The 27,416-nt window shown below is 38.7% G+C and overlaps 1 protein-coding gene and 1 non-coding gene across 2 annotated transcripts; both read right to left on the reverse strand.

Moving 5' to 3' along the window:
* Nucleotides 1–2,301: 2,301 nt before the first annotated feature.
* ralgps1 (Ral GEF with PH domain and SH3 binding motif 1) lies at nt 2,302–23,658 on the reverse strand. Its single transcript, XM_058617474.1, has 20 exons — nt 23,290–23,658; nt 19,074–19,213; nt 18,283–18,387; nt 17,979–18,029; nt 16,885–16,968; nt 16,580–16,669; nt 14,981–15,073; nt 14,358–14,484; nt 13,583–13,720; nt 12,607–12,700; nt 12,440–12,507; nt 11,864–11,990; nt 11,317–11,465; nt 10,558–10,606; nt 10,030–10,110; nt 9,311–9,416; nt 8,526–8,618; nt 7,400–7,505; nt 7,232–7,323; nt 2,302–6,057 (listed from the first exon to the last, which is right to left on the reverse strand). Exons 2-20 carry the CDS (start codon nt 19,128–19,130, stop codon nt 6,028–6,030), a joined length of 1,740 nt encoding a protein of 579 aa, XP_058473457.1. The 5' UTR covers nt 19,131–19,213; nt 23,290–23,658; the 3' UTR covers nt 2,302–6,027.
* A 3,375-nt stretch (nt 23,659–27,033) lies between these two features.
* trnak-uuu (transfer RNA lysine (anticodon UUU)) lies at nt 27,034–27,106 on the reverse strand. The gene has a single exon. It is a non-coding gene; the product is annotated as a tRNA-Lys (tRNA).
* Nucleotides 27,107–27,416: the final 310 nt, after the last annotated feature.

A 27,416-nucleotide genomic window follows, 5' to 3' on the forward strand; every position in this document is an offset into this window, starting at 1 on the left:
CTCACAAAATCAAAAGTTGATTGTGGTTTCTAAAGAGAGTCTTGGGACGTGCGTGAAAGCACTTTGTGTGTTTTGTATGAACGTCTCAGTCGAACCTGTGCACAGGTTTATAAATGAGGCCCCAGGTCAGTAGGACATACTGTACTGTAAACTCTAACAAACAAACTACGTTGAGACCAGTGGGTACAGATTCATGATTAAAGGAATACTTCACTGATTTGCATTTATCTTTGTATTACTCATTTTTTGAAAAATTCTGCTTCCCAACCTCAGTTTCCCCCGAGTTGAGAAATATCTTCATTCTTTTCCTTGTTGCGTGCATACCAGTGACACTTGGTCCTGTTAGCGTAGCTGTTAGCAAAGATGGCGGACACTTAACATTCTGGGAATGAGGTCCCGCCCCCCTACAACGTGGGTCTAAAAAGTGCGGAATTAGCGTTGCAGTTTCAAACAAAAATACTACCCCTAATTCTAGTAATACAACGCTAAATGCAAATCGGTGAAGTATTCCTTTAATTCATTGGCGCCAAATTTCAGTACCTGAAGTCGAACATGTACACGAGTGACGAGAGTAACATGACGGCTCTGCCTGTGAGATACAGCACTTTTCACACTGAGAAAGACAAACCCTCTCTATCCAGAGAGAGATTTTCTGTGTATAAATCACCATCAATACACACAAAAAATAAGATAATAAAAAATAATTTACAATAACTATCCTGCTACTGTGTCCCAATGACAGACACACACTTAATGTTCACAATTCAAATTTATTTACAGAAATTTTAGTCACAATTCCTTTTATTTGAAGCTGAAAATACAGCTGCGCGTGGCAATGTGGTGTGGTAGTAAACAAAATTTAAAAGAAGAATCACAACTCACGATTGTTTTTGACCAACACAAGTGTCAAAACAATTCAAAGGAAATAATGAAAGACTTCCAGGAACCTGGAGAGGGATGAGCGCACGTACAAACACGTTACCTGCACTTCCACTGGATCTAATGTATTAATGTAGTACAGGGGAATAAGCGCTGAAGCTGAAAGTGAAACTAACAGTGGCTGCAGTTTTGACTCATCACTGGCACATGCTAATGCTAAGGTCGGGAAATCAACGACAGAAATAAGAACATTAACTGTAGTTAAGTTGACTTTCACCGGTGGATACAGAGTAATATACTACGTCATGTTATAGAAAACACAGTGAAAGCAGAGTTCGACCCTCACAACTGTACAAAACAAATCAAAGACTTTAGTTCACTATCAATGCAAGACCTGAGCCTGTTTATCAGAGACGATGTGATCATAACGTGGTTATCAAATGTTGGTTTTTCATGTCAGTCTGCTGCACAGTCTTGGTTTGGTGCTTTTAAATGAACGTACATTGATTTGTGATGTAGAATTACAAAAATGTCAACATTTACAGAAATACTGCAAAGTAGTAGCAGACGAGACCTGGTTCAGTACTGATCCTGGCCTGATTTAGATGAAAGTTTAGTGTCGTTTTAGTTTGTTACTCAAAGAATTGTCTGCTTTGGCTCTTCACATTTATCACATCACCATGTTTAGTTTGTTTGTCCTTTTGCAAGATTTCCCAAAGACAATAAAAGTGACTGCACATTTTAATACTTCAGATTTCAGAAATATGACATAAAATACATAAATAAATACATTAGGTGATGGAAAATGATCATGTATAACTCAGTAGTATCATGATCAGCTGATTTATGAACACGTTGGGTTGTTGTGTGAACTTAGGGTTAATTTGCCAGCCGTTTTATTTACCACTTAAATTTGAGTGCTTGCCAGTACTGAGTACTAAGTACTTACAGCAAAAATATTAAAAAAATTATGAACAAAATACAACATTAGCTACTGAACCATTTACAGTCCACTCTAAAAGTATTGGAGAGTGAATATAAGACAAGAGGTCAGTATTTCAGCTTTTGTTTCCAGGTAGAGGTTAAAGAAAAACTTTGTAATGGAACACAACATTTTTAGTTGAGCAAATATAGAAAGAGATAGATTTGAATTAGATTAAAATGGATAATGCTTCATACTTCATACATACTGTATGCAACACTGAAATTACTGAACTGACAGAAAACAATTATAAGCCACTGATTGTCCGGAATAATAGAAGCAGCAAATTGGATTTACTTCAATGCAAAGGCATTATATGTTAAATGATTAAGTATCATCTAAAATTTATTTTGTGAATTTCCTCATCTGCAGAGAAATATGAAAGAAACAAAACTTCATACTTGTTTTGTTGAACTAAAACCATGTTCATTGTACTGAGCTTAAATGATAATTACAGTTTATTATTTACAACTCCAATCATATTTTCCATCGGCAAACATATAAACACTGTTCAGTAACAAAAACAAACAAAAAAATAGAAACATGGCAACAACACAGCTCAATAGAAAGCAACTCTGCACTGGATCTAAGCGCCTTTCTTTAAAGGGGATGCTCCACAGACGTGTCAGAATTCAATGCAGCAGGTACAACACACTGGTACAATTCTAGCCAATGTTTTCTTCCCAATGAATGTGAACAATTTGGATTTTAGAATTGTTTTCTTTTGTTATTGCTGCATCCCGTCCATCCATCGGTTGAGCCTGAGCAGCAGCAGCAGCAGCAGCAGCCACACACTCTACAATACACTTTCTGAGAGTAAACTTTTTTTCTTGCTGGACAGAAAGAAAAAAAACACTTCAGTTCCTTTCACATTGAAGGGTGAAGGGTTCTTTTCTGAAGTCTGACCTGCTCAAGGCTTGGGTTTTAAACAGGACTGCAGTTAATCAGTGATCAGTGGGGGGAAAAAAAGTCTCTTGTACCAAAGTACACTTCAACAACCCTAGTGTTCATGGTGTTGCATACATTTTTACAAGAGAAAATAGTTTGAAGTGATTGTGTTCGGATTAAAACAAGACAAAAAGTTCAGGTGGTTTGCCCCCAAATCAGGTTAATCACTGTGTACATTGAGTTATAATACAAACACAAAGTCAGAAATAACCATGAATACATCTTTTTTTTTTTTTTTTAAAGAAAGCCGATTGCACTGATCAAATTCTTTTTCAGTCGTGATTCTGCTCAACGTTGTAAACATCACAAAACATGACAACATTCATTTACTGCTTTCATTGTGACGCTTTTTTTTTTTTTCCCTTTTTAAATCTTTAAACTGTACCAATATAAATACACCAGGAGAGTTCATTTAAATACAGTTCTTTGTCGAGTTGAGCAGAGTGACACTGACGGAAACAGACGAGGTTCTTCTGTGGTGGTGATGCCGAGTCCACGGATGACCTGGTTGTGACACAAACCGCACAGACTGACTCATGCACTCTAGTGACTGTAGTGTAAACATAAAAATTCAAAACACACAACCATTGTCGAGCAGCGGTAAACAGATTAACAAATGCCTTGATTTCAGGCCGTCCCTTGTTGCTGTTAAAGGGACAGTACAGGCTTTTCTTTTTTTTTTAAGTATCACTGTATGAGAACACATTAACATATAAATAAGAATATGTTAACCCTTTAACACCTCATTTTAACCATAAAAGGGCCTGAAATTATCCTGTGAGTAAGTGCTTTTGCCCATTTTTCCAGAACAACTTTCAATATCTGGCAGTTATTTTCAATTTACTCCATGTTGAAATAGTATTCAGAAAAACAAAGTTTTGTTGTGAAAAAAACTCTGTAGTTGGACACGAACACCAGATTTTGTGTTAAATTTGAAATTTGAACCGTGTAAAACATATTTAAAATAGGGCTCAATGAGCAAAAATTTAAATTTTGATAGTGCACTTGTGCAAACGTGTCATCTGTGATACGCTCGGTGTTAAAGGGTTAATGTAGATAGATTTAGAGATAGAGAAAAGTTATCTCTATCTATAAAGACTGATTTTACATCACAGCACAGGGGAGCTGTTGATCCACCGACGCTTCCATCATTAACCCTCTTATGGCCGTCATGATAACCAAGCCGCCTGGATTTATTTACATTTTATGGCTGTAAAATTGAGCGAGTGCTTCTGCCCATTTTTCCAAGATAACTTTCTCTTTCAATATCTGGCAGTTATTCAACTATTTAGGAACAACGGTATTGAGAAGCTGACGTCACAAACGTGTGATGCGGAACTCCTGAGTGCTACCGTAATGACAATTACACTGGCGCAAAGCTCCATTTCTCTGCTTTCCAGTATCCATCCATCTTCTACCGCTTTATCCTCCACATGAGGGTCACGCAGGGTGCTGTCAGTTCGTAGTTTTTTAATTTTCTATTTATCACAAACGGTCTAGGAGTTGCAGTAATGAGAAGTACACGTGCCAAATCCTGACCGCGATGACAGGATGGTCACAGAAGGGTTAAGTGCAAATGTGTTATTTTGTGTGTTTGGAATCCTTAGTTTGGATAAACCTAATCCTGTGTCCCCATGAGATAAAGACACACACATTTTCTCTGTGAACTGTGAGCGGTTTACAGGCGTCAGTGTGTAGTTGGATAAAGGCACCGAGACAAAGTGGCTAACATCTGCTAACAATAGTAGCTGCTAACGCGCCGCAGACTCTGTGGACAAGCGGGCACAGCTCCGTCAGCGCTGACAACACCAATAGTACCTCAAACAACACACTTCAACAAAAACCTGACGTGTCACTTTAAACTAGGACAAAACTAAACCACGAGAAAAGAGTCTTTCCTTCGCTAGCAGTGTCCTTCAGTGTTAGCGTGCTATTCCACAAACAGTTCCTCTAAGCAGCAGCAGCTTCCTTCAGCAGGTGGTGAAAAAAAAACAAAAAACAAACAAACAGTATTTACAAAATGAATCACACACACATTGTTAAAAGCTTGGTACATCATTGTAGATTGCTTTAGTTACTCAGTCAGCTAACTTAGCTTAAACACAATAGCTGGCTCTTCTCTGCATTATAGACAGTAATCGCCACGTTCACTATAATTGCCACGGTGGTTGAATGTATTTTGATTTAACTTTTAGAACATATTGATTGTTAAAACCCGGCTTTGTTGATTAGCAAACATGTCTTTAAGGAGGATTAGCGATCTGTAGCAGGGGCCCGTGCTATGACTCCTTACCTAAACCCCCCGAGTATTCGTCCCTACATGATCCTGACACTTCTCGTGATATTTCAGAGATGAGTAAGTGGTTTTTACTTGAGCCAGAGAACCAACTTAGATTTGGCTCTTTGCTAATGCTTGGCTCAATAAAGCATAAACACACACACAAAAAAAAAAGATATCCACTGTGTTCTGAAGTGGCTTTTGTAGTAGATTGTTTCCTCTCTTTACTTTTAAATGAACAATTCAAAGCCAAACTCATGACTCTGATTACAAATGATCTCTTTTTTTGGTACAAAATCAGTCCAGCTGGATGTGAAAGAAGTGAAAGAAGGTGAATCGTTCGCTTCATCTTCAAAACAATAATGAGGCCTTTGAACAGGGTCATGGTTTTCATGTTCATCACGAGATCAAGAACACGGGATGTCTTGACACTGGTTTTCTTTGTCTTTGTCCTTGACATTGCAACACAGAAAAAACAAATGAAATCCTTCCCCATGTTTGATTTAAAAAAAAAAAAAGAAAGAAGCTTTTCCTCCAGTTTTCTCAGTTGTTTTTTTTGCGATTGCAGTTTCATGAATCAACAAGTGTCTTCTTACTTTCACTTTAGAAAAACAGAGCTCCACCTGAAGGCAGTGGAACAACTGCTGCTGTGTAAACTTAACATCAGTATCAGTCAACAAACACCGTTGTCCATGTTTGTCATACGCTTCTTCACTTCTTTACAGCAGTCGAACAAAGTCACTGAACAAGAAGCTTAGAGAAAGAAAGAAAACGACAGCCTCACCAAGTCTTCTTAGGTGTTTACGGAAATGTATATTACACGTGTTGTGTTCTGTACAGTGGCACATCCAGTATCGGAGCTTCTTCAGACACTTCTTCATGCTCCCATTTCATCTACACACACAATGCTTCACAGGGTCCGTATTCAAAGGACATCGTGTCATTCAAATGACATAAGGTTTGCTGGTATCTGTTGACAGAACAGAACAGAAATGAAGAACATTGGTAATAAGTGTGTTCACTACTGGTGTGTAAAAAGGACAGTTTAAATCACTTATTGCTGTGTGTGTGTGTGCAAATAGAACAAATTCTAACTGTAAAACGCAGCAGAAGTCAGTCGGGATGCAACTAGTTTTCCTCAAAGCTAGTGTTGTCTCTGTGCAACTGGAATGTCTTTCACTGTTTTTGTTTTCCTTGGAAATGTGAGATTAACAGCGTGAAAGCGAGGCTTCTAGGTATCAAACTAAATAAAAAATGTGTTGTTTTACTATCACCATTACACTGTGATCATGCTGATAAAAGACTTGATAATCTGCTCTGAATCTATGCTGATAATAGACTTGATAATCTATGCTGATTCTGTTTTTCTCCTAACATTTTCTTGACCTCCAGTTTCTAGAGCTTTTGTCGAGCAACACGTGGAAATGATGAATAACCAAAAAGAAAAGAAAACCTTGTGCAGAATAGGATTAGAATATTCTGTGTGTGTCTGTGGAAAACCCTTCATTGGATCCAAAATGCAGCATCACAAGCACCGACAAGAAACACACAGCCTGTATTAACTTCTCTGTAAAACTGAATACAAAATCCCCCTCTTCACATACACAGAGCCCATCAGACCTCAAAGAGTTAACTGTGACTTGTTCTTTTCCAGTAGATCACTTCACTTGATTAATGCAGAATTCATAAATAACTAAGAAAGAAACCATAAATAACTATTTGTTGTTTCTTAAGGCTCCAAGGGCAGAAGCTGCCTTGTTGCCATGCCAGCAATAAAACATAATCAGTATCACACCATGATGTGACTTGTAAATTCAACAGGAGGTGAAGGGGTGAATCTGAATGCTGGAGATGATGCAGACAAAAATGTGAAACGTTTATTCAATCAAGAAAGAATTAGAGCACTTATCATTAACAAACTATCATTCATTCATTCTACAACTACATGTTTAAACATGTTTATTTACCACTGTGTGGCCTCGGTGGTAGCATCCGTTTCCAAATGTGTCCGTATTCAACAAATCAAATTTTAAAGATCATTTTTAGAGAGTGTGCCAACCTTTCTGAAAATGGGGGTTTGTCGAACTTAATCGAATCACGAAGATGAGTGAATGTGTGTGTGTGTGTGTGTGTGCTGAAAATACCTGAGGTCTTCTGCTCCTACAAGCCTCTTCCAGGTTTTTGTGCCAGATGATGGCTGAAAATCTGGATCCTGTCTGGAACTTGTAAATGTTACCTGTGAAGTGACACAGACGGCTCTGAGTGTGTGAGTTTCAATGAAAGTGAAGCAAAAATGTCACAGTGTCACTGACCTTTGTCTGGGTCATTGAGGTGGAAGATGTTGGGTCTGGCTGGGTCATCTGGCAGCACCACTATCCATCCAGTCACACACATCTTCTTACAGGGTTTGGATTTATACTGCGACAGACACGTGACAGAGGCTCATACTCATAGAAAACACACGCAACATGAAGGTTTGTATGTAAAAATGTTCGCACTATATGACAAGCATGTGCATTTTCAATCTGGTTTCAAAGGGAAAATTAAAATATGAGCAATTTGTGCCACAATGTAAATCCACAGTTTCTCCACTGCCTTTGGCTTTCATCATCATATTATGCAGAGGTGGACACAGAGTACTGAAATATTCTGCTCAAGTAAAAGTACCACTAAAGTACCACTATTTTGATAACATTTTACTTAAGCAAAAGTAAAAGTACTGGTCTAAAAATGTACTCAAGTTAAAGTAAAAAAGTAACTTGTTTAAAATGTACTCAGAGTAAAAGTTACTCAGTTACTTTTTAACAAGGTTCTTCTTCTTCCTCTGTCGAGCAAAAAGGACAAGGGGACACAAATGTTTGAATTGTTTTTCCTGTCCTCATCGTTCACCTGTCCGCGTCACTTACCTGTCCTCGTCACTCACCTGTCCTGTGTCCTTGTCATTCCCCTGTTCTTGTCATCGCCCTGTCCTCATCGCTCACCTGCCCTAATCGCTCAACTGTCCTCATCACTCACCTGTCCTCGTCACTCACCTGTCCTGTGTCCTTGTCATTCCCCTGTTCTCATCATCGCCCTGTCCTCATCGCTCACCTGCTCTAATCGCTCAACTGTCCTCATCGCTCACCTGTCCTCACCTGTCCTCATCACTCACCTGTCCTTTAGTAATGCCATTTCAGATAAGGTGTGACAAAAGATGTCACAGATTAATTAGACATTTACCAATTCAGAGAAAATTGTCTCTTTGTTACTTAGAAAAATCTAAGTAAAAAGACAGCACAGTTAGAACAAATTGCTTGCAAACATAAAATATAGATATATATAGAATATTTATATATATATATATATATATAATATATAAAGTCAGGTACAGATGAGACATAATCACTTCATTAGTTTCTGGTTTATCAAATGCCAAACCATTACTTAAGTGCTACTTACATGTTTCCTTTCAGAAGCTCTCAGTGCTTTTGCCCCATAAAAGGTCAGGGTTGATCCTGACAGGGTTATCCAAAACCTGGTCCATGATGACAACTGTAAGTAAGTAAAAACATAGATATAACAAAATCATCGTGTTCAGTCATCATTTATTTAACCTTTATTTATCTAGGAAAGCACATTCAGATTAAAATCTCTTTTACAAGTCAGTCATAGCCAAGACCGTGAAGAAAGACACCAGCTTATAGTGTCTATAAAACATAAACCTTTTGGATGTTTTCTCACTTTATTGCTTTTGTAAACAGAGTCACTGTCATCACTGGATTTAATTAGGCTTTTCTTGGACAATAATTTATCCTTCATGTCAAAGTGAAAACAGATTTCTACAACAGTAGATCATGTGACATATGAACCTGTATAAACATTCAATATTTTGGTCACAGTCACAGCAAAACAATACATTCATTCATCTACATTTGTTCTTTTACAAAATGGATTTAAATTGATTTCACTAATAAATCTTAATGTGACAAATCTTTCATTCCAAATTTGATCTCTGATTTGTTTCTTAATTAATCTGGTTTGTTGGGAATTTTATATTATTTGACCTAGTCTGGCCTTGACTTTGACCCTTTGACACCCCTGCGTGGTTTAAGGGTTGAGTTACTCTCTAAGCTTCTAGCTCCTGCTGGAAAACAATCTGTTTTCACCTTTTCATTAAAGAATTTATAAAAAATAAAGGGAAATAAAGACTTTTTAGGGCAGAAAGACAGAAAAAATGACCTTACCTTGGGTTTCCGTCCTTCCTTAAGCATTGCTTTCCTTCGCAGCGGTCCTTCCATGATCACATTGTCGGCCTCACTGCAGCCATAGAAGGAGTTGGCAGCAGAGAAGCTGGAGTAACAAGCAGCAGATAAACGTGAAACTTCAGTATATTTCTGTTCAATGTTCAGAGGCAGTGTACTGTCTTACATAGTCTGGTGCTCTTTGATTTTAACCAGAATGATTTCACTCAAAATGTGATAGTTACATACATAATTAGTATTATTCAACATATGATATTTGAGGGTTATAAAATGGATAGATAACATTTTACATTAAACACTGGAATGAAAAGATCTTATTCAGACAGCATGTAAAAGACCAACACTCATATTATGATTTCCAGCTTTAGCTCTTCAAATGTTGACATGATTCACACAGAGAAAAGACAAATGTGACCTTAACTGATCAAAGACATAAACCCACTAACCAGGGTTAACCTCTTTTGCTTAGTGACCCTCAGGAAATATTAATAATGGATGGATACATGTTTATCATGAAGTTTGAAGCCACTCTTATGTTAAGGCAGTGTTGTTGTAAGTAGTATTTCAGTGACTGACTCGACTAATGATTCTAAAAATGCAGAAAAGATTATGTGTTAAGCCGTTACACTTCCCCTCACTCAGTAAAGATTATCAGTATTTTTTTTCTTCTTCAGTGTTGTGATGAAGACTCCTGCTCTCACCTGTACACATAGCCATAGCTCCGGGGGGAGTCGTGAGTTGGGACCTTCCAGTTGGGACCCAGTGTTGCGTACATGCGGCCCCTGTTTGTCACACATTTCATAGTCAGTTTGAGGAGCTGATGGGATGGATTGGTCTTCTTGGGTTAATACAAGTGTGTAAACGACACTATAAACCTGCACTACGCAGAAATGAAGAAGACTGTCTGCTCAGGCAAAGAATAGAATATTTGCATCATGAAAAACACTGAAATCATGTCATTCGCTTACAAGCACAGACACAATTTGGTGACACAGAAAAGCATGTAAGTTGGTTTATTAGTTTATAAGATAAATATTCTCACTGCAACCCATGCAATCCTTCATCACATAAACACAACAAAAAGACATATTTTACGTTCACTGAATAAAATCTACACACGCTTGCCAAATCCCTAAATCCCTAAAATACTCTAGGGAAATTGACTTTATTTTAAAGTTATTAAAACAGTATAAAATATATCTTGTACGTGACGAGCAGCTCTCACTCACCTCTCCATTTTAGCGGATAGTTCCTCCGAAAAAGAGCTTTCACTGCTTGCTAAAAACACAAACAACAACAACAACAACAACAATAACAAAGGCAGGGTTATTCTGGGATCTGAAGTGTAGGATAAAAGATAATTATACATAATTATACAGCTTAACTGTGTTTATTATGATCAGAATGTAACAGCGTCTGCACTGATGGGGACTATTAATCGATTACTAAATTAATTGACAACTATTTTGATAATCGAATAATCGATTTGAAGCTTTTTTCATGATTAAAACAAGATTTCCGATTGTTTAAGCTTCTTAAATTTCTTTGCTCTGGATAACAAAAAAAACATTAAAAGTTAATCATTTTGGTTTGTGGACAAAACAAGACATTTGAGAACATCATCATTTCCAGGTTTGACGATCACCGATCCACATTTTTTCAGGTTTTCTGATATTCTGAACACCAAACGATTAATCGAGAAAATAATCAGATTAATCGATTTTGAAAATAATCGTTAGTTGCAGCTCTAGATCCCAGGACTTCTTGCTGCAAAGGCAAGAGTGCTAACCACTACACCAACCATGTGGCCTGTTCTTAAAAGCATGAGATGTAAAATGACAGAATAAAGACCAAAGAATTAGTGCCAGGGATTGACTGCAGAGGGCTAAAGGACATAAAAATGTTCATCTTTTATGTATGTTGGGAAAATGTTGGGCCCTCATTTTGTTAAAAGGTGAAGAAAAACAATCATCTGTGCTCAGACTTACCTAATGACAGGCCGTTAGACACAGATGTACTGTGTGGATCTATTCTGACAGGACTCTGAGACTCTAAGAAGCTGTCGTCCAGCAAGTGTCGCGCTTTGATAGGAAATGTCGCACTCCTGCTCTCCGACATGCCGTACTGACACATCATACTGCAGACAACAATCAAAACAAACACATGTGACAGTGCATCTCACAGAAAGCAAACAAGAAAGTGTGTCTGTGACAGTTCAGAATTATTTATTAGCTCATATTGGTCACCAGCTATTTCCTCTTCTGTCTTTATAAGTGCAATTCAGTTAGAACAAAGATAGAATATATCCGACTAGTTTAAAACAGGCACCTTCCATTTAGAATCATTCCGATTCACTCACATTCACAAGGTTCGAGAACAAAAACTAGCTGGTGCTCACGTTTGTTTTACTTGACTTACTCATGTTTGTGAGGTCTAGTGCTGCTATTGGAGAGGAGAGTTTGAAAAGGCTCACATGGAACCACTCGTTTAAGTCTTAAACTGGTGCAAGCTTGAGAGAGGCCTCGTTTTACTCACTTGTTTCCCAGACTATGGCTCTTCCTGTGGTGGGAGGACGGAGGACTGGGGATATGGACCCCCACAGATGCGTCAGGACAGGTAGGCCTCCGGTTATATCTGAGAGAGGCTGATACCTCAGACAGACCTGAAACACAGTAAACCGCTCTCAAACATCACCATATCTTCATACATATTAGTTTTTTTTTTCCTTTGTGTCTCTCGGTTTCTCTGTAAAGATTTACTAACCTGTTCAAACATCAAGATGCCTTTTTTTGTGCCAAATTTGTTATAATTAGGATAGAAATTGTGTTTAAAGAAAGCCATAAAACAGTCTTTGAATTTAAATATACTTTTTTGCGTTGATTCTACATTCATTCCATGATTTTATATAAATAAATAAATAAATATCTGTTATAAGCTTCGGTTTTATTTTCTGTAATTAATTAATTACAGAAAATTGTGCAATTAATTAGCATCATTTACACATTGAGCCTCAACAACAGTGGTCCAGACCTGTTGTACGGGGGAAATTATCATAAATAATAACAACATGGATCAAAATAAATAAGATCCATTAGATCAGATGTGTTTTACCTGCCAGGTCCTCTTTAGAAGAAGCAATGCGAGGGGAACTGTTGCCCGGTTCAATCTTCAGAGACAGCCTGCAACACACATCAAACACACATCAGCAGCTGATATTGACTCTACAACATATCAGCTTCATTCTCTGAGGGTTTTGCCTCCACAGAGATGAAACTTACTTGAAGTTGTCGTCCTCTACAAACTTCTGGAGTTCCTCTATGTAGCGAACGGACAACAGGTATTTCTGGACATGTGGCAGCATCACAAGTTGATCTGAAAGACAAGTTTGGAGGGAAATCATTTAAGATAAAACACCTGACATTCTATGTTCATGTATGTTTGCATGTTCCAGGCTAAAAGGAAAGATACATGCATACAAAAGTGTTGACATGCCCGTACATAACACATAACATTACAAATGAATATACTGCAGTTCTCCAAGTAAAGAAAAGTGCAGATACTGGACTTGACCAAATAAAATGTTGCTCAAAACAATAACGTGATCAGCTGCAGATGTTATAAATCAGGATATACGCTTGGAGTCAGTATAGCCAGATGTGTGTCAGCTAATGTTTTCAAAATGACAAAAAACAATTATGTATGTCTCAAAAGACAGATTCAGAAGACAAGTTTCTGAGTCAACAGCTTGCCAGATAAGCAGCTCACAGGACAGTTTCCCCGAGAAATATCTTCATTGTTTTTTTTGTTACTTGCCCGTCAGTGACACTTGGTCCAAGGCTTGAAACTGCAACGCTAATTCTACACTTTTTAGACCCACTCATAGGGGGACGGAACCTCATTCCCATCATCAAGCAGGATTTTCGTATGCCGTAGAGTAGGCGAAAAAAAGGATTCCGTAGTGTGTGACATCAACTGTCAAATATGGAGGAGGAACCCTAACGCTTGATGGTCTGAGGCTGTTTTGCTGGATCCAGGGTTGGTGAGAGGCAACCTGGACCAAAACGAACCATGCAGTGCCCTCTGGTATGTGTCTAATTGAACTATGAGACATTAAACTGCATACATTTCAATAAAAACTGAAGAAATGTGGGTAGTGTATAGTACTGTATGATTGGTTGTTGTGTCTCCATATATTAAGATGATGACCTAATAAGTGAAATGTTTATCAGGCTCATGATAACCTCTGGTTCTTACCATAGTTACACGACACCTGTAGGTCGGAGAGGACTCTCAGAAGATTGTTCATCTGATTAGTCCGCTGCTGTGTCTCCATGATGCTGTCCGACGCAGGATATGCTGAATCAATGTAGATCATATCCAACAGGTATATCCCTGGATGAGACACAACAACGAGGCACTGTAAAAACCGGGGCTGTCACTTTTTAAATACAAAATAGCATTTTGATTCTCTACAACATTGTTATTTATGGTGTATTTTTTTTAATCAAAATTCAAATTTGCCATTGAACACATAAGTTAACGAACTAATAACTAGCTGTCGTTCCCTCTGTGAACAGTGTCTGAGTTGACACTGATCCTCTTTCATCTGCACCTGCATTAAATCACAATATCATCTGCACTGGCAGATCTAACATGGAAACATGTTAAAAACTATAAAGATATATAAATAAAATACAGTTTACATTATGGCATCATATTCCCTTTTGATTATGGATGTACAGTAGAAGACGATGATGATCAGCAATTTTAAAAGGGTAAAGGATAATCATTCATTTATGCCTGATAGGCAATTACTTTTATTGTTGTAAACTATTAAAGTCGCCCTAACCTAGGACGATTGAGTAGAGACAAACTGAGTAGGCAACAAATATAAGTTAAAAAGAATGATTGTGATGCTGAAGACAACAACAACCAGATTTAAAGAATAAAAAAGGTGCATTGTTTTCATGATGATATGACATTTGATTTGCTAGCTTCATAGTTCAGATGTAGGAACCCTGGAACTCACCAAGGTACGGAATACAGGGCACCATCTTCAGGGAGCGGGTATGTTCCCTCATGTGAGTGTAGTTGTCCTCCTTGGATGTCAAATAGTTTAGTTTCTCAAACGTGGCCTTGTCTTTCCGACTGATGAGCTGTGACAATAGAGAGGAGAAATGACAGTGGATTGGTCGACATGAATCACTCAAAGACACGTAAATCACAATCGCTCCAGTTGCTCAAACTGAAATAACTATCTAGTAGGAATGTCAATTTTCCTCTAATATTCAAATTGTTGTGTATGTTGTATGTTCGAATTTGTTATTAAAAGTTTAATACATTTTAACTTGATATCATTGTAGTGGAGATACAACCTAATCGTGCCGTGCTGTGCCGAGGCGAGTAGAGCCGGTGGAAATACACCATTAGAGCAACATAAGGTTAAGTGTCTTGTCCAAGGACACATCAGCATGTAGACTAACGGAGCCAGGAATTGAATGACGACTAGATCCACCACTGAGCTACCGTCGCACCCAAAAACATGTGCTGCATATGCCTTTCAGTATCTAGTCGTCTAACCATTAATCTGTCCTTTGTTCCTACATGAAGAAGAAGAAGAAGAAGGAGAAGTGCATGAGTCTCATATCTTACAGCCCAGGTTTTGCTGAGTCTGAAGATGGGAGCGCTCTGCAGAGCTGACACCACTGACACAAGAGAATGAAGATTGTTCAACTCCAACAGTTTCTGGGAGGAAAAAAAACAGATATTTTATTGCAACAACAATAACAACAATATAGTCCAAAGTTGAACATGTAACCATGAATAATGTACTACCATTTAAATAAAGAAAGAGTAATTATCATACAACCGTTTTTGTATAAGGAATGCAAGAAATGTTTATTGGTTGGAACTACAAGCAGAATTAACACAATAGTTTACACAACAATTTAGCGAGAAAGCGGCACTTTCTCTTCACCATTTCAATGACAAAAGGAGGCGGACCATTATATTAACAAAATAAAGTGACCAGTTGGGAGTGGCCAGAATAGACAGGATTAGAAATGAGCATTTTCAAGGGACAGCTCAGGTTAAATGTTTTGGAAATTGAGTAAAAGAGTCAAGGTTGAGATGGTTTGATCACGCGCCGAGGAGGGACAGTGATTATATCGCACAAATGGATGTTGAAGATGGAGTTTCGGGCAGGAGGAAAAGAGGAAGACCACAGAGAAGGTTCATGGATGTTGTGAAGGAGGACATGAGAACAGAAGAGGTATAACAGAGGAGGACACAAGGGAGAGGACAAAATGGAGGCAGATGACCCCGCTGTGGTGACCCCTAAAGGGAGAAGCCAAAAGAAGAAGAAGAAGAAGAAATTTGAGCCAATCTTTCCTTCCAGCTTCCTAGTCAGATTTTTCAGATAATGTATATATGAAGAAGCCCATGTCAGAGTACAGTGAGGTAAACCACAGGGTGTGAATGTAGTGCATGTCCATCGCTCACCTGGATGCTCCGCTCAGATATTAGCCGTGTCCCAATAGTCAAGACTGCATCCGCCAAGTGTGGAGAGGGAAATCAGGTGCTAGCCCACACAACTCACCTCACCTCACTAGTTCCCCTTCTTCTTCTCCTAAATAATTCTGGCAGGCTGTACACCGGGAGGTTCAATGTCCTGAATCACAGTACATCCTGCCGCTTGAAGCCTGACTGCTGGTTTATCTCATATTTCATTTTCAATGTAATTTTACATCTGAACGACGAATGCACACTTGAAGGATGCAGCCTTGACTGTTGGGACACGGCTACTCTAATGCTGTTAAAAACACATGTGACCTAGACACTCATAAGGGACCAGTAAACTCCAGGGATTGTCCTGACCCAATCCTCCACTCATTTTAAAAATTAGCATCCAATTGTAGGGGAAAAAACCCTCTATTACTATTCCCTAATCTCTGGACAGCTCTTGTCTTCTACAGCTTCACACATACGGGGATTATATTATTTTTAGAAGCAATTGACAGTGGCCTTCAAATGTAAATAAACACTTAAAAACTAAACATCTAATGAAAAAAGAAAAAATCATGTCTGACGATAAGTTTAAGTATCGTGAGAACTATTCCAACAGGAAAGAGAAAGGGGATCAACAGTGTGTTTTTGTCATGTGAATCACGGTCAACAGAGTAACAATGCATTAGATGGGTTCATATATTTCTCATATAAATTAATATTTAGGGATAAGGAAATTGAACTCACCTTTGCTATTTTAATGAAATGGCTCAATATCCCTGCTCGGATTTTCAGTGTCTGGGCCGTTAAGATTTCCCTCACCAGCCAAAAGCTCACCTGGAACAACACAACGTAAAGAGACGGACCACACATACGCATGCTCAGATGACCTGAAATGCCTAATGCTCACACACATGAACGATCATTCACTGCATGACGCTGCATCACAAAATACTAGCTGGTTAAAAGGAGAAGACTTTAAAATGCCAATGAGCGATGGTACATTTGGTTTATTTCTGAGATCTAAATGTAAATGAGCCCAAAAAACATACCTGGTTGAATCGACGCGTGATTGCGACAATATTGGGGGCCAAACTGTGCTTCTCTTTCCCATTCCAGCCACAGCTGGCCAGCTCCTGCAGAACAGAGATTCAAATAAACCAATAGATTTAAGAAATGTGGAACGACAAGTAGCACAAGTGTAATGGCAGAGAATAAACAACACCAAAGTAAACCCTTGAGATTTTACTCAAAAACGGATTTAACATTTCATTTTAGTATTGGGAGGTTCTAACCATGACCTGCTTGAACATAAATGTATATACCGTATTTAAAAAAAAACAAAAAAAACACTAAATAGGAGAAAGTGGAAAAAAAAAAAAAAAAATACAATTACATTTAATATCTGCACGTAAATATATACAGTAAATATAGAGTTCCTGCTTGCAAGTTTACCTAGAGGAACAGATGCTGGTTTGAAGGCAAATGGTGGTTGCACCTAATATTGATGTGATTCAGCTTTTTCTTCTGTTAGCTCACTTTGCATTTTGTACATTTATAATATATAATTGATTTAAAATGTATATTTGTTTTGTTATTAAACTTTTTATTTAAAGAAAAATAAGTTATACATGTTGCTCTGAAGTTTGTATACATGCCATTAATCAAGAAATTCACATCATTACAAAAGCCCCCACACTCTGTCTCCCATCACAGTTCTAGACTGGTAGGGAACTAAGAGAAGATAAGAGGTGGTACTAATAACTAGAAAAATAGAAAATAGTATAAATAAAATAGACAATAACAGCTGTAAAATTAATACATTTGTCTGCTCCATATGTACTTGTCCTCATTCATGATTTTTCCTGCAAACAATATCTTATAATAGGGTTAAAAATAACTGCGATGGCAAAATCAACAACACATAATTATAACATAATTGTAGATTAAGTAAGATAATTTGCTGTATACATGTATAACTCTCTATTTGCTGAAACAAAGAACGAAAACTGAACCAGATGAGTGGAGTCAAAAACTAGGGGGATTAATCACATTACCCAGTATTTTGCCTTAAAGTTGTTATAATGTATACCCAGGTTTTCCAGTATTTTGCCAGAGGCCAAGCAATTGACAACATGGTTCTTACCTCTGGCTGTATTGCCCTGAAGACTGGTGCATCCATTAGAGTGATTTGGCTCTAAAAACAAAAAAAAAACAAGGATTAAAGCAAGGTCAAATCATATTACCTGGTCATCTATGTGCCACACCTCTAAGCAACTGTAGTTTTAAACATCACATCCATGGAGTTCAATGCTCGATTGTCTGTTTCCATTAAGTCACCAAGGCATTTGGATAGTGTGGGCTGGATGTGGCCAGCGGGCCACCGGTTCGGAACCAGAAACACTGGTATGCTTGTTTTGATCCTTTGAGTATATTCCAAGTAAACTCACAGCAAACTCCTCCGGTGTCACCTTCAGTACGTCAAAGATGACGGCGTCATAGCTCTTGGCGTAGTCTACACGAGGTCCATCCAAAGAATCTGAGCTGCTGCTCGCCTAAGAGGCACAAAATTAAACTCTTAAATTAAAAAAAACAGACCAGCAGTCACACAAGACAAAGGAAATGTATGTAATTAAACAAACAGTGCACTGTTGAATGAATCCCTCGTTGTAGCTCCTTGCATTTTAATCCAGAGTCACAAGAAACAGAGACAACTGAGCCGGAATCAAGGCCGCAGCAGGACATTTCACAAAGGTAATCATTGTTTTGTTCTATGCTGTTAGAATCCTGAACTGTGACCAGACACCCCAACCTCACAATGTGTCTGTGTGCAAGGTTCTGCACCTGTAGGCTTTTTTATTATTACTATTATTATTTTATTCCGCACTACTTTGCCCAATTCTGTTTGCCTAGCAGAATCGGCATCTGCTAGATTATCGAGCAATGTCCCGAAAATGTCGCCCAATAATATTCTAAAATTTGAATATAATGATATTCAACGACCAGCTGAAGTGAGTAAATTAAATTAGAGATGCACTCTTAAGAAAACAAGGACATTCTTTTGGGATATTAATATACAAATAGCCAGTTGACATGAAACTATTTTAACTAGTTGGGGTGGTATCACATCATCGTAACCACCACTGACCTGCCACTTCAGATAATATACAGTATCTGTATCTAGATATCTAAACATATTATCTGTATCAGCCCAAAAAAGTCTGTATCCAAGTTTTCTTACCTCTGAAGTGACTGAATTGATGCTGGTGTCATCTGAGAGTCCGTTCCTGCGATACATACTCGCTGAGGGACTGATGAGACGCACAGGTCAAGGCGACAGAGGTTTTCAGCTGGGGGGCACACATATCCTCTCATTCATTCCTAAAAGAGACGACACAGCTTTTAACTTTTCAAATACATTTTCTTGTTACATTTTCTTTTTAGCTTTGTGCTACAGACAACAAGTTTCCAGTGTTTGACAGCTTAACAGAACATTTCCCAGCATGAAAGCAATACTCGAGTATAGAGGTACGGACAAACCTGCAGAAGACGTGCGTGTTCTGCCATGCAGTGAAGCAGCCACTATTACAGAGACTCATAACATGCTGCTGGCTCCTGACAGTGACAGCAGTAGGAAAAGCCCTTCAACACCTCCCCTTTTCAACCTTTCAATACCACCATGTATCAGTAAATAAAGAACTGGATAATAACAGTATAAGACTATAACCTTCTAGTTTGCTAACAAAACCTATTGAGAATGTAAAATGAGATTACAGAGCAGATACATTGATTTAAAAACGGTGAACGTTAGGGCTGCAACAATTAGCCCATATAATAATCCTTCGGTTTTGTGTCGTTTTTGTTTTTGCAGCGCGTTTCTCATGTTGCATTTGTTTTTGTTTTGTGAATATGCAACTTGTTTTTCCTTCTGCATGTGTTTTTATTAATAAATTATATTCAATTTACATACATAGAGAGAGGACAGGATCATTGGAACAATGCTCTTATATGTACATTTATGTTACACACACACACACAAACACACAGAAAGCAAACCAAAAAAAATCTAAGCAACCATGAGGGACATAAACCCAAAGAAGCAAAGAAAGCATAAACCTATTTACTGTTGGTGAAACCATACACTGTTTGCAAAGATTTACATGGACACGCATAACTAGAGGCATGGATTGCAAAGTGAAATTAAGTAGGCATAGTTTTGAGTCCACCTAAGTATGACAACACTGGATTCCAGATGGAAAAGAACTCATCTCTGCACTGTTGTTCTGTGTTTATGACTTTCCCTAATTGTAAAGTAGCTCCTATCTGTGACACCAAATATATCCATAGCAACATTGGGTTGCAGATTAATATTAAGCACCGCTGACAGTGTCTTAAAGATCACAGACCAATAGGTTGTCAGGGATGAACAGGACCAAAACATGAGTCAAGTTGGCAGGAGTGTTAAGACACCTTTCACAGCCAGCAGCTATGTTAGGGTATATTTCCGCTAGCCTTGCTTTAGAATAGTGACTGCGTTGAAGAACCTTAACTTGTATGACGCTGAGTTTTGCACAGGAAGTACGGTCATTCTCTATTCCAAATATCCTCCTCCAATTCCTCCCCCCAACTAATTCTAGCAATCAGCCCTGATCTTTAGAAGGGATATGTTCTTAAAAGAGGTTATTAAGTCATTTATTCTCAAAATTAGACTTTTTTAATTATAAAGGAATCTCTAATTGATCCTCTAAAGCAGACACTGAGGGTCTGTATGGAAAGTTGGGGTCACAACACTGAAGACAATGACGAACTTGGAAATTACGAAATAAGCTAGACCAAGGAAAGCTGAATTTTTGGCGATAAGTCATCAAAACCAGCAAATATACAGTTAATGTACTTAAATGTATAAATGGATTATGGATTATTTGTAAACTCTGAAGTACAGAGGGGGAGAATGGAGGTAGCCAAAGTACCCGACAGATGTTGAGATGCAAGACGTGGCCTCCAAGTGGCACCAATTTCTGTAAGTTTAGGTCTAGGTCATAATAATTCTAACCTCATTCTAGGTTTCTTACCGTCCCATAAGAATGAAATCTTGCAAGATTTATCGATAGTTTTAAAAAAAGATTTGGGGAGAGAAAGTTGCATACCTCCCAAGGTGGAGAACTAAAGAGTTTTCAATCTCTTCAGATCTAGCTTCACTTTTGATAACAGTGGACAGAAGTTTTCCTGATAGAGCTTCTGCATGTCCATTTCTAGACATTTGGAACAGTTAGGCATTGTCCTGTAATTGAAGAGCCAGGTCATTCACAGGGTAGTAGAACTGAAATGATTAATCAATGAATCGATAACTAAATTATTTGACAACTATTTTGATAATCGAATAATCGGTTTGAAGCTTTTTTCATGATTAAAACTATATTTCCGATTGTTTAAGCTTCTTAAATGTGAGTATTTTCTTCATTTCTTTGCTCTGGATAACAAAGAAATCATTAAAAGCCAATGATTTTGGTTTGTGGACAAAACAAGAAATTTGAGAACATCATCATTTCCAAGTTTGATGAACACCGATCATCATTTATTAAGGTTTTCTGATATTCTGAACCCCAAACGATTCATCGATTATCGGGGAAAATAATCAACAGATTAATCAATTATGAAAATAGTGGTTAGTTGCAGCTCTACAGGGTTGCATTCACTTTTACTAAAGTCAAGTTTGTACCTGGAAAATGTGCCAAATCTCCCCAAAGCATGGACAATATGGGGTACACAAGACAGGGTCGGAAATATACATTAATAAATCATCTGCATAAAGATCCTCTGTGCTCCTCTCCCCCTCGGTGAATTCCACTGATTAATGGCAGTGATTTAAGTGTAATAGATAGGGGCTCTATGGCCAAGGCAAAAAGAAGTGGGCTGATAGAGCATCCGTGACGGGTTCCCCTCGACAACTGGAAGTACTGTGATTGTTGTCAATTTGTAATTACGGAGGCTTTTGGCAAGGTGTACAAAGTTTAATCCACGAGATAGGGAATTTGGCTACAGTTGTCCTATTCCTCTTGTTGAGCCACTCCTGAACTGCAGACAACGTCAGAGCTAAGGAGAAGAAGAACTGGTCCAAAGTCCTCTTTTCAGATGAGCGCAAGTTTTGTATTTTTTTGTAACTCAGTGTGTTGTCTGGTCAGGAGGGGCCACTGAAGTAAAGCAACAAATAACTGTTCAGTCAGAGCAGGCAAAATGAGCTTAAATTATATCACAACATTTGATATTTCATAGAATTTCAAAATAAAAGTGTCTGTTTTGATGTGGAACAGTAAGTGTTCAGAAAAAATAAATGTATTTGTGATGCAAAATTAGTCTGTAAATTTAAAAAAAAAGAGACAGAAATAACTCATTATGACGTGATATTAGTGGAGGGCCGCATGAAATAAGTAGAGTGTAAAAATATGATGAAGACCTGCTGCCATTCTAACGCTAAATATACATTTTTACAATTGATTGTTTCCTATGGGTGACCTTTCAATGAAAAAGGGTGCCATTATGAAGTTTGTCCCAAAGGGAAAGTGAATAGATAACAAAACATTTCACATGCATGATCAAAAGTAACTGATCAATTTGAACCTAATTGAACAAACTAAGTAATACACATTTATTCTTAAGGGTGGCTGACATAACACCTGAGTTATCTCTTTTTTTTTCTAACCTCACATTAACCTCTGCTCACACTGATTTGAAGAAGAGGATGACAATCACAAATTGTATTGTTTGTTTTTAACTTGTGTTGTCATGCTCAGACATAAAACCAAAGAATTAATTTTTGTAATAAATACCCAGCTCTACTCAACCCCCTGAAGAGCACAGGTGGTTTATTTACTGACCTTCACTTCAGGTTATAAATCTATTGGTTTGTTTGATTGTTAGTCATGCAAAACTATATCTGAACAAATGTGTTCACATTCCGCACAAAACGAGTGCTTGCGCAAAATCACTGCCGGATTCATAATACATGCGCAGTGGTCATTTTTCTTCGCAACACCTCGCATAATGATTGTGGATCCGAATCCCTCCGAATTGACAGGCGCACGTCCACTGTGCGCAATCAGCATCCTGCCATGTCTGTGTTGCCCAAATATAAGTACCGTGTTTCTCAAGTTTCACAGGGATGTTCCGAAAGTGATACAAAAGGTGTGTATGGGGGACCTTAAAAACGCTGCGACGCCACTGCGCCTTCGACACAGACGTGTTTGTCAGTGAAGATGAACGACGAAAAATGTCGCACACAGACGCGCGATAAAACGTGTCCATTAATTATTACACTTGCACAGTGTCCTGTCACGACAGCAACGTAGCATGTGAATCCCCATTCCCCACAGCCTAAACCCGAGCCCAAGCCCGAGCAAGAGCCAGAGCCCGAGCCAGGCCCGGAGCTTCTATAGCGACAGTTAAAGAATGCACATTACCTCTCCACCACGCACCGTCCCTCACTACTGCTGCTGCCGCCGCCGCCGCCGCCGCTGAATTTGACAAAGAAAACAAAACGACAGAAATAGTCCACATGTAAACAAATAAAACCGCGGTGCTTAATTAAGTCCAAGTAATGTTCTGGCAGCAGGGTCCGGAGAGATGACTCTTCCTTTGAGCCGAACATGAAGCCAAAGTCGTTGTGTTCGGTCCGTAAGACCCACAGACCGTGTCGGGAACATGAAACGAAATCATTAACACATGACAGCGAGGTGCCACGCTACGTCCACTCGCAAAAAAGAAATGAAAACGAATACATATCGAAAGCAGGAAGTGCCCGGTAGGTATGTTGACAGCAAGGTGCAATGCCAAATCATCTGCTCAGCTCCACGCCGAGCTCTCCCAGCTGACCAATCACAGAGCTGCTCTTAGCAGATGTCCTTCAGACGCAGGTGCGTCACTGTGTGTGTGTGTGTGTTAGGTGCTTTTTTTTCTGGCTTCAATGCTGACCTTGTCAGGACCTATGGAGACCAAAACCAGGTCCTAATGAGGCAGAATATATTGATTATTAGGACAGGTTTAGGGTTTAGCCTTTGACTGTTTATGGGTAAGGTTAAAGGAATACTTCACCATATTTAGCATTTAGCTTTGTATTACTAGAATAGGGGAAGTGTTTCCCAACCTCAGTTTCCTCCGAGTCGAGAAATATCTTCATTCTTTTTTGTGTTACGTGTCCACCACACACTTGGTCCGAGGCTTGAAACTGCAATGCTAATTCCGGAAGGTTGCGTGTAATACCACATGTGTTTATTAACAGTATTTAATTAAAGTGTGTCCCATAGCTCTTACTGTTGCTGCCAAAATGCACTGAAAAGACAAGAAAACCAAGAATGCACCCGTTATGCACTTTGCATTAAAACAAACAATGTGATGACTATAAAATGTTGCTGCACTTCTCTAACACTCATTGAGAAAAAGTAACATGGAGGTCTATAAAGACGAAAGGCTGGGACGTTTTCTGAGAGCTAAAATAGCTTCAATTTGGATACAGGAGATGAGAAGAAAGAATATTATGACGGCTGAGTAGTGTAGGAGCTGCCTAACTCCAGGAGATGGCACTAATGCCACATCATGGATGCAAGCTTCTTCTCCTCATCATTTCTGGCATATTAGTACAACCTCGTCCCTTCTCTCTAACTTGATTGAAAGACACTTATTTCTAAACAGAAGGCTGCAGGCGAGTGATACTGTCGACCTTTCTGATCCATTTCCCAATCTCCTTGCCACTCACCATGTCCTATACAAACCAGTTTAGCCAGTTTATCACACATTACATGTCCTTCAATTCCTTTGTGTCCAGGGACATCAATGTTGTATTTCAGCCCCCTTCATTCTCAACACAAGATTTCAAAAACCCACCAACACCATCAGAACAGTCACAGATAAATAGCAGCTCTGACCTCCTGAAGGTCAGATCATTGTCTACAAGATCACCAGCACCTCTGAGGAAAAAAGAGACACATGATCTGTTATGCAAACCCTCTGTTTGAGCAGAAAATTAGCAACAAACATGCCAAAGCCAGCCCTTCCAGATATTGGATCCTTAGAGCCACCTGTTGAAATCTGAAAACATTATGTCTGATGATTTACGCAGTTTTTAATTAGTATACTTGTTAAATCTTGGCCCACGTAAAAAAAAAACATGGAGAAAGACCAGGCAGACCCAGTCACATGGTTCCACTCAAGCTCAATGCTTTGTGCAAGTTTTCTTATTCATTTTTTTTCCTTTTATCCTCTAAGTTTCCTGTCCACATCTTACAGTCTTGTTTTCTTACTTCTTCTTTGTGCTTCTTCATACCATATCTGTTAATGGCGTCCATGCAGGTCATACTTCCTCAGATCTTACATACTGACTTTCTTTCCCATCATTATTTTGTCTTTTTCAGCCATCAGTTGTTTTTGCAGTTGTTTGAACTGATTTACACTCAAACTTCTCGGACACCCAAGTGTCTCTAGGTATAGGGTATTTTTCTGCCTTTCTCCATCTAGCATATCAATGGCCACAGTTCCACACTGCACACTAATTACTAATAATGACGCACAGCACAGACAGAGAGAGAGAGAGAGAGGGAGAGAGGGGGAGAGAGGAGAGGAAGGACAAACAGTTTATTAAACCAGCAAAGTGGATTTTTCTTTTGGCTATTGTATAAGGTAAGTAGTGGACAAAAGGGAAATCAATCAGAACCATGGACAGGGCTTGGTCAAAGTGAAGAGGAGTTGTCTAATGCAGTGACATGTGGTGGGGTTCATGACTGGGAAGGCACTCATTGGATGTACAAATATGTCGCTGCGTAGAAGAAGCACGCACCTGTTATCCATTGTCCCTATTGGGCTCAGCACTGCCCCCTATCAGTGCGGCACGGTACTTTCTGCCTCTCCCTGTGCATTTATGGCCGATCAGAAAGACTAAATAGGTCACACACATTCATTATATATATTAGACAGACTGTGGAACGTCAACATGTGCAGTACATGTATAATTAAACATGTATATTGGTGATATAAAGAGAGGCAGCAATGGGCATGCACCATCAGTCAGTGTGTGTGGCACAGAGCGGAGGCACAGCTCATTGCTGCCTCACCTTACCGTTCTGACCATTGAAATGTTGAAAATCATACAGAAACTCATTTATAGAACAGTCACAAGTGGTCAAAATTTACTTTCTGAGGCACTGCCTCTCCTGACTGCACATCACTGGTCTAATGTCACCTGGATGCTGAGAAAGCTTTTGATTGGGTCAAGTGGGAAAACCTTTTCAATACCTCTCTAAAATGTGGATTTGGCCAAGGAGTTCTCCCCTCCTGTTTACTTTGGCAATTGACCCGCTGGCCAGTGCTTTATGCAGTCTTGCAGGTTTTAAAGAAATTACATATGGAAATGATCAGAAAGTGTCATTGTGTACACGCTGATGATCTTCTTTTATTAATGTCCCAGCTGACAGGGTCTGTTCCATATATACTTAAAACATTAGAATGTTTCAGAAATATTTTAGGTATTTAAGTGTGCACGTCCCTTTAAAGTATCAAAAAAGTGGTTAATATATACATATATATATATATATGTATATGTGTATATATATATATAAATCCAATTTTGAAACCGTATTCACACATATAAAAGACGATCTCCACCACTGGTTCTCAAACTCTTGATCTTATCCAATGTATTCCTATTTATTCAAAAGACCCTTTTCCACAAACGAGACACTGTGACTGTAAAACAATCCAACAGAACAACCAAAAAGAGATGGTGGGATGGCACTAATCAACTTTTTATACTATTATAATCCTAAACTGGATGTGAGTGGATAATGATTCCCCAGCTTGGTGTCTGATGGAATTGTCACCTTGCACACCAGCCTCTCTTTCTCTCTCTGCACTAATTGATTCCTTCCCTGTTTCAGTTAGGTTCAAGGCTGGCAACAATATACTAGTTAAGTATACCCTACGTATATGGAGCGTAGGGTATGGAACATGTTGGAGCTCAGACACCACCACTCTGTAAAAACCCTATGTTTCTGCCCTCAATCCAATCCAACTTCATTACTTGACTAAGTATTGTGTTTTTGTGGCTCTGTCTGTTTGTATTTCCACACTTAACGTACTTGCCAATATGACGAGCTGAGGCCGCCATTGGCTTGTTTGACCTGTTTTCAAGATGATTCTCTAAAAAGTCTGACCTCCGCCTGAACAGGGACTTGAACCCTGGACCCTCAGATTAAAAGTCTGATGCTCTACCGACTGAGCTACCCAGGCTTCGAAAGGTAAGATACAGCACATCAAACGCAACAGCATGATATTCTTTATTATCTTTTTACTTTTTCTCAGCCTTTTTCATCTTCCTCTGGATTAAAGGCAATTTGAACATTATGGGAACACTGTGTTCTGTGTCTTAGGTTGCGTGCCAAGGAATCTGTTGAGGATCTGTTGTCTGTTGTACATATGTATATGTATATATGTATATATACATATACATATATACATATACACATGTGGATGTAAAATTCACCTGGTGGACAAATTCTACAGAGGAAAATTGGTGACAGAAGCCTCATGAATGGGATGT

Source organism: Solea solea, chromosome 19 (assembly GCF_958295425.1).
Source record: "Solea solea chromosome 19, fSolSol10.1, whole genome shotgun sequence".
NCBI lineage: Eukaryota > Metazoa > Chordata > Actinopteri > Pleuronectiformes > Soleidae > Solea > Solea solea.